This window comes from Asterias amurensis, chromosome 13, assembly GCF_032118995.1.
Source record: "Asterias amurensis chromosome 13, ASM3211899v1".
NCBI lineage: Eukaryota > Metazoa > Echinodermata > Asteroidea > Forcipulatida > Asteriidae > Asterias > Asterias amurensis.
Window position 1 is genome coordinate 4275515 of NC_092660.1, and position 17564 is coordinate 4293078.

The 17564-nt window shown below is 36.2% G+C and overlaps 1 protein-coding gene and 1 long non-coding RNA gene across 7 annotated transcripts in view; both read left to right on the forward strand.

Moving 5' to 3' along the window:
- Positions 1 to 2669, forward strand: part of LOC139945740 (uncharacterized) — a 35213-nt gene extending 32544 nt beyond the window's left edge. For all 6 annotated transcript variants that reach the window (XM_071943116.1, XM_071943118.1, XM_071943121.1 and 3 more), the window contains one exon: positions 825 to 2669. In XM_071943116.1, the coding sequence (XP_071799217.1) occupies positions 825 to 997 (173 nt within the window). In that variant the 3' untranslated portion in view covers positions 998 to 2669. The remainder of the gene's footprint in view (positions 1 to 824) is intronic.
- Positions 2670 to 4122: 1453 nt separating this feature from the next.
- On the forward strand, positions 4123 to 17502 carry LOC139946338 (uncharacterized). Its single transcript, XR_011787229.1, has 7 exons — positions 4123 to 4256; positions 5029 to 5125; positions 7661 to 7770; positions 8183 to 8376; positions 8909 to 9019; positions 9752 to 9975; positions 10532 to 17502. It is a non-coding gene; the product is annotated as an uncharacterized lncRNA (long non-coding RNA).
- The last annotated feature ends 62 nt before the right edge of the window (positions 17503 to 17564 follow it).

The window sequence follows — 17564 nt, forward strand, 5'->3', positions numbered from 1 at the left end:
AAAGAGGTAATTGTTCACCCCCCCCCCCCCCCGAATTTGAAATCTGAGAAAAGTTTCAGGCTAGAAGCCTTTTTAGGCATCTGAAAGCACAAGGGTGTTTGTTTCTTTCCTTATTTTATTGCAGCTTCCATGATCATTTGAACAAAAGTTTTTTTTATGCATGTTGGGAGACGCTGAGTGAGGATATTGGTACCCAATTCAAGAAGACATTTTATTCTATACTCTCAGAGAAAATTCACAAATCTTTGGGTTGGTGTCAGAAGCTCTAGGGTCTGGATCTGGATATAGAAATTTAAGTTTTTAGATTTGGGGACGAAAACCCCAGATAGATTGTTTCTCAGTCCACATAGTGCCCCTGCCGGGATTCGAACTGAGGTCCCAGAGGTGAAAGGCGAAGCAAGACACCACTACACCAACCTCCCTTAGTTTCAATCTCAGAAAGATAATGTAATAATAACAATTTCTTATACAGCATATTTTGCAATAATTGTATCAATGCGCTTTACATTAAGGCCCTGGTCATAGGGCCAATAACATCCCTTTTAATGTTTCTGTATACAACCCGAGCTGCGTTGGCGCTCCAAATGCTTTTTCATACAAAATACCAACCTCTACCCGCGCAGGTACCGATTTATACCCCTGGCTGGGTGAAGAGAAGCAATTGTAGTTACTAAAAGTATCTTGTTCAAGGACACAAGTGTCACAACCGGGATTTGAACCACCACTCTGGTGACTTAGCACCAGAACTTGAATTCGATGCTCTTATAACCACTCTGCCATGACACTCTAAGATATAATAACTTGTGTTTTTTTCTTGATTTCAGTTGAGAATGAGAGTGGTAGGGATCGATCAATCTCTACAGGTTCTCAAGCCGGCGATACCAGTGTCTTAATAAAGCCTCAAGTTGTCCCAGAAGTTAAGAGGACCATAAGGATAAAGAAACGTGGAAGTAGAGGGGTGACACAACTGAAGCCGGACCAGACAATAATCTTATGATTTCCATGCTGCAGAAAACGGAACTGAGTAAGTGCCTTAAAGGCACTGGTAGCTATTGGTAGCTTGACAATTACCAATAGTGTCCACTGCCTTTAAAGGCACTGGTAGCTATTGGTAGCTGCCCAAAATAATTTTTATATCGACCTTTATCATGGTGTTGTCATCTTAATTTTACTCCATTCCAACTCATTGTAACCAAACTTAGGCCGTGTCCGAAACGGTTACTTTGGCTACAGCTATACGGCTAGATCGCGCACTGCTGCCTATTCTTCAACACTGGCAGACGCGCTGATCTAGCCGGAGCTGTAGCCGAAGTCGCTGTTTCGGACACGGCCTTAGGCTGGACGAAATTATGGTCTGGTGCCATGGGCAATGAATGTTAGAATTCATTACTGTTATTGGAAACAGGGAAAATGACCAAGATGGTGACAGTGTGATAAAAGTCTATAAGCAGTAGGTTCGTATGTCAAGATTGATAGTGCATGTAAAAGAACAGAGAATTATTACAGAGTAGGCATAAAACATCATTGTTTCTGGTTTTCATGTACAGTAAGAACCCTTGTATAACTATAAGGTAGAGCCTTATATCGAGAGAGTTGCAACAATTTGGGATTAGATGCCATTTTGGTTTCAAAAACGCATTGGCCAATACAAGGTGCCAGACTAGTCTGCCATTGGGTTTTGTTGCGAACATGGCATCCAGTAACCACTTGACAAGGGAAAAGATAGTCCTTAGTTTAATAGAACTAGTCCTAAGACTCTTTAGGAGTTATTAAAAACTCTTAAAAGGCTTTGCTGACAGTGGAATTAAGACACCTCACAAGCAGGGCACTGTTTCATAAAGCTGCTCAGCACACACAAACTTGCTAACCAGAAGGTTTAGCAACCAAAATACCATTTAATATGTACAGTCTACAACTGGTTTCCTGCTCATTTTTGCTTAGCAGGATTTTTTAAAGCAATATTTTTTGCTTTAATCACGAAACTTTACGCAACTGCTTAAGTCCACTTGCGCAATGTTTATAAAGCAACTTGCGCCAAAAACATTACGTAAGTGGACTTACGCAGTTGCGTTAAGTTTCGTGGAATCGGCTGCTGGGGAATGGCAGAAGTTTTTACTTATCTCCCAGAAGTCTTTGTATATCTTTTTGTTTTAACAAAAATACAATATATTTGTTTTTTTTAGTCCTTGTTGAGCCATTGTATTGTACTAGGGTGGTGATATGAATAAAGGATATTAAAGAGTCTGCATTAGAATACGGTTTAGAGATAAAATCTCACAAAACAAAAATCAGGTTTTGTTACGATATCTATTGTATATACTTGATGAGAATAAAAGTCAATATTTTTGACTTTGGGAGTTTGTACATACTTGATCAGAAATAAATGGAATTATGTTTGAAGTAAAGTTTTTATTGTCCCTTCAACTTGGACAAAAGATGTCTTTCGAACAAAACTTTTTCTTAATCGCCATGCTGTTGCCTCGCTTTTTTATTTTGCTTTTGTAAATAAGTATTTGTTTAACTGTAAGGCAATTTTGAATTGTTTGTTTAAGTTTAAGGATTGTTTGTAATAAAAAATGTACCCAGTCAGTTTACCTTGTGGTTTACAAATTGTTAACTATTTAACTGATTAAATGATGAGAAGTTAAATACCCAGATAAAGTCTAGAGTGATGCAATAAATGTTTAATTGTTTTTAATCAAAATTATCTTTTTGTTTGTTGTAATTGTTTTAAAGGCAGTGGACACTATTGGTAATTAGTCAAAATAACTATTAGCACAAAACCTTTCTTGGTGATCAGTAATGGGGAGAGGTTGATGGTATAAAATATTGTGTGAAACGGCTCCCTCTGAAGTGCCATAGTTTTCGAGAAAGAAGTAAATTTTCCACGAATTTGATTTCGAGACCTCGTGTGACAAGGGTGGTTTTTCTTTCATTATTATCTCACAAGTTTCGATGACCTATTGAGCTCAAATTTTCACAGGTTTGTTATTTTATGCATTTGTTGAGATACATCAACTGTGAAGGCTATAGTCTTTTATAATTACCAATAATGTCCACTGCCTTTAAGTGATATTTAATTTTAAATCACAGCCACATCAATAACTGCCTTAAAATGCAACAAGGCATAGCATTGTGTACATATCAATTTCAGGCAAAATTTAACAAGCACACATTTTTTCAGGCAAAATTTAACAAGTACACATTTTTTCAGGAAAAACTTGACAATTGTACACAAGGACATAATAGCCTTGTACAGTTCCAGTATTTCAATTATCCAATGCTAAGTAGGGCCTCACATGTTCAGACAAAGCTGTAGCCTTGTGCACATTTTCAGGCAAAATTTGATTGAACACAAGAATAATAGCCCTGTTCACATTTTCAGGCAAAATTTGCCAAGTATACAATGCTTGTGTTCGCATTATCAGGCAAAATTTGATAAGTCTGGGGCAAAGAGAAATTAAAACTCTGTTAGTTCATTTAATGAAAAACTCCAAATTGTTGTTGCCCCCCCCCCTTAACTTGTTCATTATGTGAATTGCAGCAACTAAAATATAACTTTTTACGCCCCTCCTTTTTTTTATTATCATGTAAACTTTACCCCTGTGGTTAAAAATAACAAAATGAATTGAGGACACACATGAAAAGACAATTTAAACATAAAAATAGCGAGAGGCAAAAACTAGTTTCTAGCATTGGTTAAATATTATTATTTTTTTTCATCTTTGTGAACGAAAACTTTTGTAATGTTCTGGGGATTATTTTAAACAAATTTAAAGCGATTTTCATTTAGTAGTATTTGGAAGGGACTTCTCTCTTAGATAGTGATGTGGTGTGGTTTGTATTTGGCGGTATTGTGTGTTTAATTTGATTGTTTATCCTGTTGCGCTTGGTATTTTTAACCAGACTTATTCAAAATCATCCAGCAAGTGCATTAATTAATTAATACATCTCATTAACTTTGCGCGGGAGATTGTACAATCCGCCGACAGAGGGCGCGATTCTTATTTAAATACCTAGTCAGATACCCTAAACCAAATTCAACGCTGAACGTATGGAAGAAGTCAAGCTTGATGAATCACGTGCCTTCCATTCAGAAACGCATGCGGGATCAGAATTCCTCCAAAATGGACGAAGAGGAGTCATTTGCTTCTTCGAGAGAATTTTGCCCGCAATGTGGCTCCGTTTTACCGTTTCCTAAAAAGGAACGGTAGTTATGAAGTGCAAGACAAGTCCTGACAAAGTAAATGCAAAAAGTAAGTTTGGAATATATATACTTATTGTGGAAACCGGAGCTTGTAAAGTTGTGTGTGATAGCCCCTTGACTTGTGCGTTATTTATAAAAGGGGTAGGCGGGGTCGGGACGTGGCCAAGGAGGCGGTGGGGGAGGAGGCTGATGCATGATCGCAACAGACTTTGAATATTAATTATATTAAATAATTATTAATTCGAATTCAGCTCAATGACTTTGATTCTGATGATGTAACTGACCTGTGACTGATAATTTGTTGAATATTTTTTTTAGTATAACAAAAAAAATTATTTATAGGATAGAGTAGACAAAGTTTTCAATTAATAGTTTTGTAATTTACATTATAATATCTTCTAGGTCTGTCTGTAGGATTAATAATTGCCTTTTATATCATCCTTTGTAATGAATGCACTGGTGGTTCATCCGCTGTTGTTTGGTCATTTATAATTTACAAATTAAAACACAAAATATGTTTAAACAAAATCAAAATCTTTTTTAGTTGTAAAAAGAAAACCTGCTGGGGCTGGGCACTCGTGATTTCAAAATAGTTTTTTTTTTTCAATTTTTTTAAAGTTAAAATTACATTCCTTTCACAGATTTTCAACAAAATGTAACACTGTGTAAAGTTGTGTTTAATATTATTTATATTATCAGTCAATTTTTTTTCTGTGTATCACTCGGTGGTGACCACATATATCACTACCATTAGCACAGACAGCACATTTTTGAATGAATGAATGAAAAGTAACTTTTTGTCTTCCTTCTTCTCATTACAGCTGCATTATACACGGTGTGTTCTACCTGCGTCTCAACTCTCCCAAGGATGTTGAAGGTCGTCACGAGGTTGTCAGCCAGAAAGACCAAGGACCACTGGTGAGTGAAACACCGGAGTTTTATCTTAGGAATAGTCCAAATTGTTTAGGTTTATATCTTGATGTTTACATACAGAATTTATGTTTGTACTTTATTGTCTATACTAGAACCACCAAAACATTTTGGTTTTCTTTTTTCTTTCTGAGGTTTCATTATTTATATTTAACTCTAAATGAATAAAAAAGGGATAACTTTCCGTATGGCACCACCACTTTTTCACTCATTTTTACAAAAAAGGATATCTCATTGAGGTAAATTAGATACTAAATCATTTCATATCGAATGAAAAAGTGGTGGCGCCATACGGAAACTTTTCCTAAAAAAGATATACAATTAGTGTGAAAAGGGTTCACCGCCCACAGGGAAACCTCCAGCCATTTTTTAAATTGGTTTATGAAAAAAAGATGCACAATAGAGGAAATTTATTAGGTGATTATTTCAAATGGTTTCTTTTGAAGATTATAACCCCCAAAATATTTAGGTTCACCATTTTATTTTGTTTCAGGAAAGAAACAAAAACGAATCTCTGCAAAGGGTTTGCCACCTGTAGGGGAACCTTTGGTCAATTATGAAATGGTTTGAAAGAAAAAATGCAAAACTTTGTTTTGAATAAAAGGTGGTTTATCATTTGGTAAATTTTGAAAAAAAAAACCCAAAGTTCTTTGTTTGTATTTGTTTATTTTATTTCAGAGGTTTTATCCCTCTGAAAACAGCAAAAATCAGTGATTAAAGTTTGCCAACCGTAGGGAAACCTCTGGCCAATTTTCTAACTGTGTTTAGTTGAAAAATGTACCAGATCATTTTGAAAGGCGATTTTTGTTGTTGTAATTTTTGTAAATAGCGTTTACCCTCCCAAATATTTTGATATACAAAAAGGTTCGTATTATTTCAGAGGTTTATATTTTACCTGTGAAAAAAAGGAGCAAAAATCAGTGACAATGGGTTCGCCACCCGTAAGGAAACCCCTGGCCATTTTTTTAACTGTGTTTGATTGAAAATTTGTCTACTTCAAATTAAAAGTTGTCATTCGGTAAAATTTGAAAACTAACGCAAGCCCCCAAATATTTTGGTTTACAATTAGGTTCGTATTATTTCAGAGGTTTTATATTTACCTGTGAAAAAAAGGAGCAAAAATCAGTGACAATGGGTTCGCCACCCGAAAGGAAACCCCTGGCCATTTTTTTTAACTGTGTTTGATTGAAAATTTGTCTACTTCAAATTAAAAGTGGTCATTCTGTAATTTTTGAAAACTAATGTAAGCCCCCAAATATTTTGATATACAAATAGGTTTGTATTATTTCAGAGGTTTTATATTTTACCTGTGAAAAAAAAAGGAGCAAAAATAAGTGACAATGGGTTCGCCACCCGTAAGGAAACCCCTGGCCAATTTTTTAACTGGGTTTGATTGAAAATTTGTCTACTTAAAATTAAAAGTTGTCATTCGGTAAAATTTGAAAACTAACGCAAGACCCAAATATTTTGGTTTACAAATAGGTTCGTATTATTTCAGAGGTTTTATATTTTACCTGTGAAAAAAAGGAGCAAAAATCAGTGACAATGGGTTCGCCACCCGTAAGGAAACCCCTGGCCAATTTTGTAACTGTGTTTGATTGAAAATTTGTCTACTTCAAATTAAAAGTTGACATTCGGTAAAACTTGAAAACTATTGTAACCCCCCAAATATTTTGATATACAAATAGGTTTGTTTTATTTCAGAGGTTTTATATTTAACCTGTGAAAACCGAGTAGCAAAAATCAGTGACAATGGGTTCGCCACCCGTAAGGAAACCCCTGGCCAATTTTTTTACTGTGTTTGATTGAAAATTGTGCCACTTCAAATTAAAAGTTGACGGGTAAAATTTGAAAACTAACATAAGCTCCCAAATATTTTGATATACAAATAGTTTCGTTTTATTTCAGAGGTTTTATATTTTACCTGTGAAAACAGGCGCAAAAATCGGTGACAATGGGTTCGCCACCCGTAAGGAAACCCCTGGCCAATTTTTTTACTGTGTTTGATTGAAAATTGTGCCACTTCAAATTAAAGGTGACATTCTGTAAAATTTGAAAACTAACGTAAGCCCCCAAATATTTTGATATACAAATAGGTTCATTTTATTTCAGAGGTTTTTTATTTTACCTGTGAAAATAGTGGAGCAAAAATCGGTGACTAAGAGTTCGCCACCCATTAGGAAACCCCATTTTTTTTTAAATGTTTGGAACAAAGCAAACCTTAATTGTTGATGTATCAACCTTAATTGTTGATGTATCAAAATCTTTACCTTGGACTTATTCATCGCTACTGTGACAGGGTTCTGCTTTTTTCTGTTTCCTCAGCAAGTGGAACCAGTACACCTATTTTGCTGAAACTTTCAGTTTTATTCCATCTTTCTATATTTTGTCCATTAATCATTGACACACACAAAAAAAACTTATGGCCCTACCTTTTAGGCATATGATCACAAATTGTTTTTTCAATGCTTGGTTATTTTTCATCACTTCTTAATTTCATTTTTGTATCTGGTCTGGTTTCAGATTGACAGGGCATGTGCCAAGTGCGTTCATGATAGACTTCATTTCCACACCAGGCAAACATGATCAGCTGATGAAGGACAAACTGTCTTCTATTTCTGCCCATCATGCAAGTAAGTTAATCACTACTTAAGCCTGGTTCATACTTGAATTCTTTGTGGGGTGCTATAAAATTGCTTTCATTATTATACTTCCTGCAAATGCAAAGTGAATTTTGGCGACACAGCCCTGTTTTTTTAGAGAATGTTTCAATGGGGTTGTGACACAGTTCAACTGTTGGGACAACAAAATTTGGGGCCGAGCACTGAGTTCAAACTTTGGTGTTTCTTATCAGCAGAGTGTGGGTTCAAATTGCCAGCCACAACACTTGTGTCCGTTTAAAGCAAGACACTTAACCAAGTCCTTCAGACTTAAAGCTGTTGGTCCCATGTGTTGTGTAACGCATGTAAAAGAACCCACTGCATGCACTTATCAAAGGTTCATTTTTTAGGTAAGTGTAATTTTTTATTTATTTTTTATTTACAGAGGCATCAAGAGATTGAGTATCGGTCTACACTGAGAGGAACTCAAGACAATAGCTCACTGGAACAAGGAGATGAAATCACCACCGACGATGACAACGACGACCACCTGATGCCAGAGAGATGTCTTACTGATGAGGAGGCCAATTTTTTTCAATTGAAAAATGCGCCACTTCATAGAAGGTGATTTATTATTTGGTAAGTCTTGAAAAACAAGCCCCCAAATATTTGGTTTTTTATTTTTAACTCTGAAAACAGAAGAGCAAAAATTCAGTGACAAAGGGTTCGCCAAATTTGCCCATCATCAAATTAAAAATTGACATTTGGTAAATTTTGAAAAATAATGTTAACCCCTTCAAATATTTTGATATACAAATAGGTTTGTGTTATTTCAGAGGTTACATATTTTACCCCTGAAAACAGAAGAGTAAAAATTCAGTGTCAAAGGGTTCGCCACCCGTATGGAAACCCCTGGTCAATTTTTTTGAAATGTTTTGGGAGAAAAGCAAACTTTACTTGATGAATCAAAATCTTTACCTCGGATGGATTCATCGCTACTGTGACAGGGTTTTTCTTCTTTGTGTGGTCTCAGCAAGTGGAACAAGTAGACTGTTTTTGCCAAAACTTATGGTCCTTTACTTTTAGGCGTATTATCACAAATTTGTTTTTTCAATGCTTGGTTATTTTTCATCACTTCTTAATTTCATTTTTGTATCTGGTCTGGTTTCAGATTGACAGGGCATGTGCCACGTGCTGTCACGATGGACTTCATTTCCACACTAGGCAAACACGATCAGCTGATGAAGGACAAACCGTCTTCTATTTTCTGCCCATCATGCAAGTAAGTTAATCACTACTTAAGCCTTGTTCATACTTCCTGCAAATGCAAAGTGAATTTTGGCGACACAGCCCTGTTTTCTTAGCGAATGTTCCGAAAGGGTTGAACACAGTTCAACCGTTGCTAGTTATTCGTTGCAAGTTCATGACAACAAAATTTGCTCTGCATTTGCAGGAAGTACAAACCAGGCTTTAGGCTTGTAGATCCTTTTAGGTATATCATACAGTTTCCATAGATTGCACAGGGGTTAGTAGGTACCTGTGAGGGTTGAGATGGTTCTTGTGATTTATTTAGCTTGGTCACTACATATCTGGCTGCAGAGGCAGTTTACTTCCAAGGGAGCTGAGTTGGTTTGATGAATGAAACAAATGTCCTAGTGATCAGGGGTAACATTGTTGAAGAGCCACGAGCGTCACTGAATGACGGATTTCAGTGCTATATGAGGATAAGTACAAGCAGAAGTCACTGTTCACATGGCATGTGTGTAAATCGTCGTCGGAAGTGTCGTGGCCGAGCACCGAATTCAAACTTTGGTGTTTCTTATCAGCAGAGTGTGGGTTCAAATTGCCAGTGAGCCACGACACTTGTGTCCGGTTAAAGCAAGACACTTAACCATGTCCTTCATCCTTCAAACGTAAAGCTGTTGTGTAACGCATGTAAAAGAACCCAGTGCATGTACTTATAAAAGGTTCATTTTTATGTAAATGTAATTTTTTATTCATTTTTTATTTACAGCGGCATCAAGAGATTGAGTATCAGTCTACACTGAGAATGAACATCTTTGGATCGGTCTACACTGAGAGGAACTCAAGACAATAGCTCACTGGAACAAGGAGATGAAATCGCCACCGACAACGACAACGACGACCACCTGATGCCAGAGAGATGTCTTACTGATGAGGAGGCCGATTTTTTTAATTGAAAAATGCGCCACTTCATAGAAGGCGATTTATCATTTGGTAAGTCTTGAAAAACAAGCCCCCAAATATTTGGTTTTATATTTTTAACTCTGAAAACAGAAGAGCAAAATTCAGTGACAAAGGGTTCGCCACCCGTAAGGAAACCCCCTGGCCAATTTTTTAACTGTGTTTGATTGAAAATTGCGCCACTTCAATTTAAAAGTTGACATTTGGTAAATTTTGAAAAATACAAATATTTCGATATACAAATAGGTTCGTGTTATTTCAGAGGTTAGTAACAGAAGAGTAAAAATTCAGTGTCAAAGGGTTTGCCACCCGTAAGGAAACCCCTGGTCAATTTTTTTGAAATGTTTGGGGAAAAAAGCAAACTTGACGAATCAAAATCTTTACCTTGGATGGATTCATCGCTACTGTGACAGGGTTTTTCTTCTTTCTGTGTTCTCAGCAAGTAGAGCCAGAAGACCTATTTTGCTGAAACTTTCACTGTTTAATGTAATCTTTCTAACTGTTTGTGAAATCGACCCCAGGATGGTTAGGGTCAAAGATTCATTTTTTATGTAAAAGTTGGTTTTTATTTATTTTTTTTGTTTTACAGGCATCAAGAGATTGAAGAGAATGAACATCTTTGGATCGGTCTACACTGAGAGGAACTCAAGGCAAGAGCTCACTGGAACAAGGAGATGAAATCACCACGACGACGACGACCACCTGATGCCAGAGAGATGTCTTACTGATGAGGAGGCCGAGCATCCATCCCAGTATGGGTACTTAAATAAGATAAGGATCCTTTATCACTGACAGTGCCATCAGGATTGTCTCAAGAAACAAAATGAGGCTTGACATCCGAATTTAGTCTGGTTCCTTTTTTTTTTACTTTGAGAGTTTCGAGCTGGTTTTGATGGGTTCACGGGAACCAGACAAAATGGCCGAACTGTGGTAAAGGTGTTTTTGAACTGTCAGTGTTGCTTACATTAATTTGTGATAACTCATGCTGTACAGCTAGTTTCAAAAAACGATTATCTAAAATTAAATTGTTTACCTTCATGAATTGTTGTTATTGATTGATACTCCCCTTACCCCTGGGGTGGGTTGATCGATTGACAGAACGAACAAGAAACTTGAGTGCAAACCTTCTATGATGAAAGCCTTCCAGGGCCCATTTTCATGGCTTTGCTTACTGCCGAATTCTTCGCTTTCGATCACGATTCCCCGCTTACTGCCGAATTCTGCACTTTCGATCACATTCCTCGCTTACTTGCAAGCACCGAATTTTTTGCTAGCCTTTGAACCGTGGAATACTAGTAACGTGGAGTACACATGCGCAGAAGCAAAAATTCGCTGCTAACCCGTGAAATACGCTTGCCGCTCTGCCTCAGTAAGTGCCGATTCTGTGCTTACGGTAAACAGAGCCATAAAATTGGGACAAGCTCTGGTTAGGATCATTGCATACTTTGTAACTTATTGGTCGTGACAAGACTTAAATTCTCTTTTTCCCTGAGAGTTGGTCATTGCACAAATGTCATCCTCTCTACTGTTACTACAACACGCCTGATACATTACGGAGGCAACGTTGCCACCGGTCATTGCCTTGGTGCCTCTTGAAATGTTCTTGCAATTTCTCCATAGAGGTGCCCTTTACTAAGGAGAAAACGCCTTGGTGCACTTGCCCTATTTAAAAGACCGAGCTATCGCCTTCGTTGCCTCCGTGAAGTATCAGGCCTGGATTTATTTATGATTGTGCATTTCACTGCATCTGTGATCCAACTTGACAAAAAGCAGAAGACAAATCATTACGTGAAACATTTCACTCATCATTCTGTGTGTTGGCCACACACGCAAAATAAATTGCTGTCAATCAAAGCAATTCTTAATTGTGGCTTTAAACTTAATTTTGGGACAGGAAATACGCCAATGCGAAAAGATTTGTCCTTTTTGGTAGTTTGGTTTGCAACTGCATAATAATTGTGTAGTTTACATAACTTGTCTTAATACATTTTTTTCGAGGCAATCCCACGAAACCAGTTCACGTTATTTTGACAAATCGCACACATTTTTCAACGTTTTTAGAACGTTTGTCTTTCCTTTCCAAAATACGGAATTTTATTTATTTTTATTTTTTTCAAAACTCTCTTGGCAAATGTTTTTTTTTTCGCGTTCTGCTCGCTTTAAAAACTCTTCTTTTCTAGATTTTCCTAGATGTGATATATCTGAAATCGGTTTTGGAGAACAAAAATTTCTGCAAAATTTGCCTGGACCTGAATTGTGGGAGTGCCTCTGGTTCTATATTGATACTTTGATGATTGTGAAGCCAAGTACAACTTGCACTCAATACAATTTAGTTGTATTCTTCGGACCAATCTTCATGACATACAAGTTTGTCATCATTTTAACTAAATTAATTCCTTTTTGGCACGTCATGTTTGGACAAGTGTGATGCACACCTGTCCAAACTCAAAATGAAATACGAGTACGTCACCAATTTAACCAAATTTATTCATTTTAGGCATGACATGTTTGGATAAGTGTGATGCACACCTGTCCAAACTCAAAATAAAGTTGATTAAAAAGTACAATACTTTTTACAAAACAGTCACAAACTTCATTTGAAAATGTTGGTTTTTTTTTCTTTGCATTGCTGCGACAGTAATAATTAACAAATCTAAATTATATTGAGTTTTTTTGCATCAGCTGATAAAAAAAATATATATTTTCAAAGATAACTTTTTTTTCAACTCAAGGATAGTAAATGTTGTACTTGGCTGTTTTTATAATATGAAAAATTGTGTCTTAAATTAATTGGTTACCATTCATTAAATGCTATAGAAAGCACCACTGAACTGTAGAAGCAGCAGAGTTGTGCAAACGTGTGTGCCTGTCGGTGTGGCCAACTACTATCTGGAAAGTGTGACGACCTAATGATTCAAGAGTTAATGGTTGGGTAAGCATTTTATTAAGTGAAATCTTGTTAATGTGGCGCTGGTAGTCTGTCTTACCGGTGTCCTACCTTACATGATTGACAAACTATTTCAACTTTCTCAATCTCTGACAACAAACGAAACCTAAGAAAGAAAGGATTTGGTTGCCTGTTGAAGTCTTTGGGGGCCTGTATCAAAAGTGTCAAGGACTGAGGACCATTGCACTTTTTTGCACATTTTTTACCTGATCATTTTGTTATCCTAAGTTGGTACCCGTCTCTCTATACTGTTCCTGTGTAAACGGGTCTACTTTTTGAGCAACTTCTCTACACTGGACATCCTCTTCTGATCTGAGGGAGCTTCTGAACTTGACGGATGACGGAGACCTCTACCCAGATGTTGGTGCGAGGGTCGGAGAAACGAGATTCTGAACATGGCTATTCACATTTCAATCAGGTACTCAGGCTTTTACATTGGTTTCAATTGTGTTAAGAAGTTTTGACTGTATCAAAAGGAGATATCAAAGATGACATTGGGATTGTGTAGGAAGTTAACAGGGTCCTTTGTAGAAGAAACATCGTCGCTTAGAAAGATGCTGTTGTGCATTAGGTAATTGTGACTGGTTTAATTCTCAGCCACAGTAGGTTGTATGTACACTCCCTCGTAAGTTAGAATAGTGTAGAGATTTTTGATTTAGTTAAAACCCTTGTTGAACTGGTTGACAATATTCAGTCTATGACGTTAACTATTGGTCTATTTCAGTGACCAACTAACTAGGTTGTTCATTGTAGGTTTTGAGTGGTCAGCTTCATGACAGATTCTATAGTAGGTTTGTTAACGACAATCAGTTGAGGAAATGATTAACAAATTATGTTGACCAATAGCCATTGCGTTTTTAACAAATACTGCCACTGTGGTGTGCATGATTTGTATACATTTTTCATAAACATAGTAATTTAGCTGCATTAGGTGTTTCAATCCTTCAGGGTATTAATTATTGACAGTTGTGAAGAGTTTTTACAACTGGTTAACCCTTTTCCAGCTGAACATGGTGACGACACTCAGGCGGCTTACAAGAACTCACAAAATTTGTTCAGCCGCAATGTTGGAATCTTGTTTCTCTGATCAGCACATCATCCTTTAGGTTGAAGTCTTAGTTAGTTAGGCTGTCAAAGTGACAAAGACACTTGGTCATTAATATTTTGACAGGTTCTAAAAAGAGTAGGCAAGTTTAAGATATTAAACCCGTAGAACTGTCAGGAACAAATGCAACCTACTAGTTTTTTGTCAGTACAACAATTGATCTTTTTGAAACGAGACAAATATTGTGCGATGTCCATCCTTTTATGGTAAACATGAGAATGTCTCAATATGTACAACAGCGAAGTGTACAATGGATCAAACTAGGTGTTTATTAGTGTAGACTTATTCAGTTAAATAACCTCTGAACAAACATAGTAATTTTTCACATGGCTAGGTAGTTATAGGAAGCATTAACACCAGTCCAGTATTAGTGTAGAATTAGTGTAGACTTATTCAGTTAAATAACCGCAGAACAAACAGTAATTTTTCACATGGCTAGGTAGTTATAGGAAGCATAAACACCAGTCCAGTATTAGTGTAGAATTATTAAATAAATAGCTAAATTAACTGTTTCTCAATTCGCTTGTTAGATTGATTTTGTTATGAATATTATGCCAAAAAGACACAGCAGGAATAGGTATTCTAAATAAGATGTCACCTTGTTACTTTAGTCATGTACTATTTGCAGAATCACAGGTGTCTTTCTAGATGGAAAATACACCAAGTTATTAGCAATCTTATCGTCACTGATAAAACCTTAATTTTACGACATCGTCGTCACACTCAATTTTTTGTAAAAGCATTGTAGTTTATAATTGGTACAGGTCATTAGAATGCAGTGGTTGGTTTGCAGATTTACATGAAGTTAATCAGTAGGAGTAGTTGTTGATCCTAGATGTTCAATACTTTATTGGGACTTCATTAGCAATTTGTAGTTTCGTAGGATTTGAAACTTTGTTGTACTTGGGATCTTATCGTCACTGATAAAACCTTAATTTTCCGAAATCGACGTCGGACTTATTTTTATGCAAAAACATTGTAGTTTATAGTTGGTACGAAATCATTAGTATGCAGTTGTTGGTTTGCAGATTTACATGAAGTTAATCAGTAGGAGTAGTTGTTGATCCTAGATGTTCAATACTTTATTGGGACTTCATCAGCAATTTGTAGTTACGTAGGATTTGAAACTTTGTTGTACTTGGAAGTTAAGAATTTGTTTAGCGATAGGTTAGGTTTTTTTTTTAAGAGTTTTTTTTTCTCAGTCTAGTTATCCTCCATAAACCCAACGTCATCTACAATATCTCCTGTAATGATACTCAATGTAATGAAGATGCAAATCTGATGTTTGTGTACAATCTCACTTTTGACTTTGAAATATGACTTCGTTTGAACGTGTAATCACACACACTGTTAAAATGTTGCGATGTTTTAACAAATCCAAAATTTATGATAGATTTGAAACAAAATTTATAAAGAAGTGTAGTACTTCTAATGCAAGTGAAACCAATACATTCCTGAGTGTGCTGTTAATACTGAAAAGAACATGCGTATTTTAGTTCTGTTTTTTGTGCTTGTCACAAAAATCCACAAAATTGTTCAAGTTCAGCCGCCATGTTGGAATCTTGTTTCTCTGATCAGCGCATCATCATCTGGGTTGAAGTCTTCGTTATTCTGATGGTACAGGACTCAATCAGTGATGGAGTGGAAGCGTCCTTTTACATTTCAACCAAAATTCAAACTTTACTCCAAGAACTTAGCGACGTGTTTGCCCGAACAGGGGGAGACGTCCGATGGTACACTTGATACAGATTCATCAAACATTTTAACGGGCAACAGAATCCTTTCCGACCTTTGTTTTGGACTTTGCAAAAAAAATCTTTAGTTTGTTTTTGGCTTCGGACTTTTAAAAACCAATCTTTTTAGTTTGTCAATCATGTAAAGCAGGACTTTGGTAAAACAGACTATCAATGAAACATTAACTTGATTTAACTTAATAAAATGCTTTCCTTCCATTAATACTTAGATCATTAAGTCGCTTCACTTTCTAGATAGTAGTTGGCCACATCGACTGGCACACACGTTTGCGCAACTCTGCTGCTTCTACAGTTCAGTGGTGCTTAAAAAAATCAAAAAAATCCCTTAAAAATTGCCTTTTTTATATAGACTAAGTCAGCCAAAAAAATTTCTCGTGCCGTTGTACGGTTCGAAATTAACTGCGTAAAAAGTTTGGCCCTACCCCCCCTATTATTAAAATCATGATCAACCAAGTGCACCCCCTATAGGGGTGCAGAAGAGACTGTATTCCATAGCAATGTACACCAACAATGTAATCAACTAGAAATTTGCACATGACACTTATACAAGGCGTCAAATTCAAATTACCATTAGATTATATAGCCAGGTACATCAAAATGGAATGCAGCCCCTTATTAAAGGTATCGTCTTATAGCTTGTTGTGACTTTAAATAACAATAAAATGGAGTCCCATTGTGGACTTAGTCATTTTTTGACCAAATCACTAGCCATTGTTTGTACTTAGTAATTTTTTGAGCTGAAACTCATAGTCAATGTTTGTACTTAGTCATTTTTTGACAAAAACACTTAGTAATTATAGGCTTTCTGTGTCCTATTGTGGACTTAGTCATTTTTTGACAAAAAAACTTGGTAGTTATAGACTTTCTGTGTCCTATTGTGGACTTAGTCATTTTTTTGACCAAAACACTAGCCATTGTTTGTACTTAGTCATTTTTTGACAAAAACACTTAGTAAATAGGCTTTCTGTGTCCTATTGTGGACTTAGTCATTTTTTTGACCAAAACACTAGCCATTGTTTGTATGTACTTAGTCATTTTTTGAGCAGAAACTCACAGTCAATGTTTGTACTTAGTCTTTTTTTGGACTTAGTAATTTTTGTGTCCCTTTGTGGACTTTCCAAGATTGGGATTATAAAGTCACAGAACAAGCTATAAGATGCGGCCTTTACAGAAGATACAACATTGGTAGTTACGCTATTGCGAATTGAACTTAGAAGTTTAATGCGGGAATTTAGTGAACATGCATTACCTTCAATTTTGGTAAGCATGCAAGGAAACATTCATCTAAATGTCCACTTGATGTAAAAACTGTATTGAGTTAAACAATAAATAAAGAAATTTGTTTTGAAACGCTGCAAGTATGATTTATATGTTTTTTGTGTCAAAATTTGTGCACTCTATATGCAGTATATGAATACCAATGTTGTACCTTCTTTATAAGTAAGAAATGCAACCTGTAAACCATAAAGGAGTCAAATTTAATTAGATTTGTTTGAAAAGAAACAAAAAAACGCTTTGATTCGGTAAATATTCTGAGTTCTTGTAAGATGGAAAAAAAAGCACAACGGTTACTTGACAAGTTTGCAGAAACCAAATAGTTAATTCGTGTTTTCATGAGACTAGTTTTTTTGTTAGCCATGTGAACTCCTTTTGGAAAAGAACAGGTTACATTTCTTCCTTGGTTGATCATTTATATTTCTTAGCTATGGTTGTCATTTGCCAGCTGATGTATTCTCGGTTAAATTCTTAACTGGTTTGGGGGGGGGGGGGGGGGGTTATGTTCAATTTTGAAACTATACATTTGTACATCAACTGG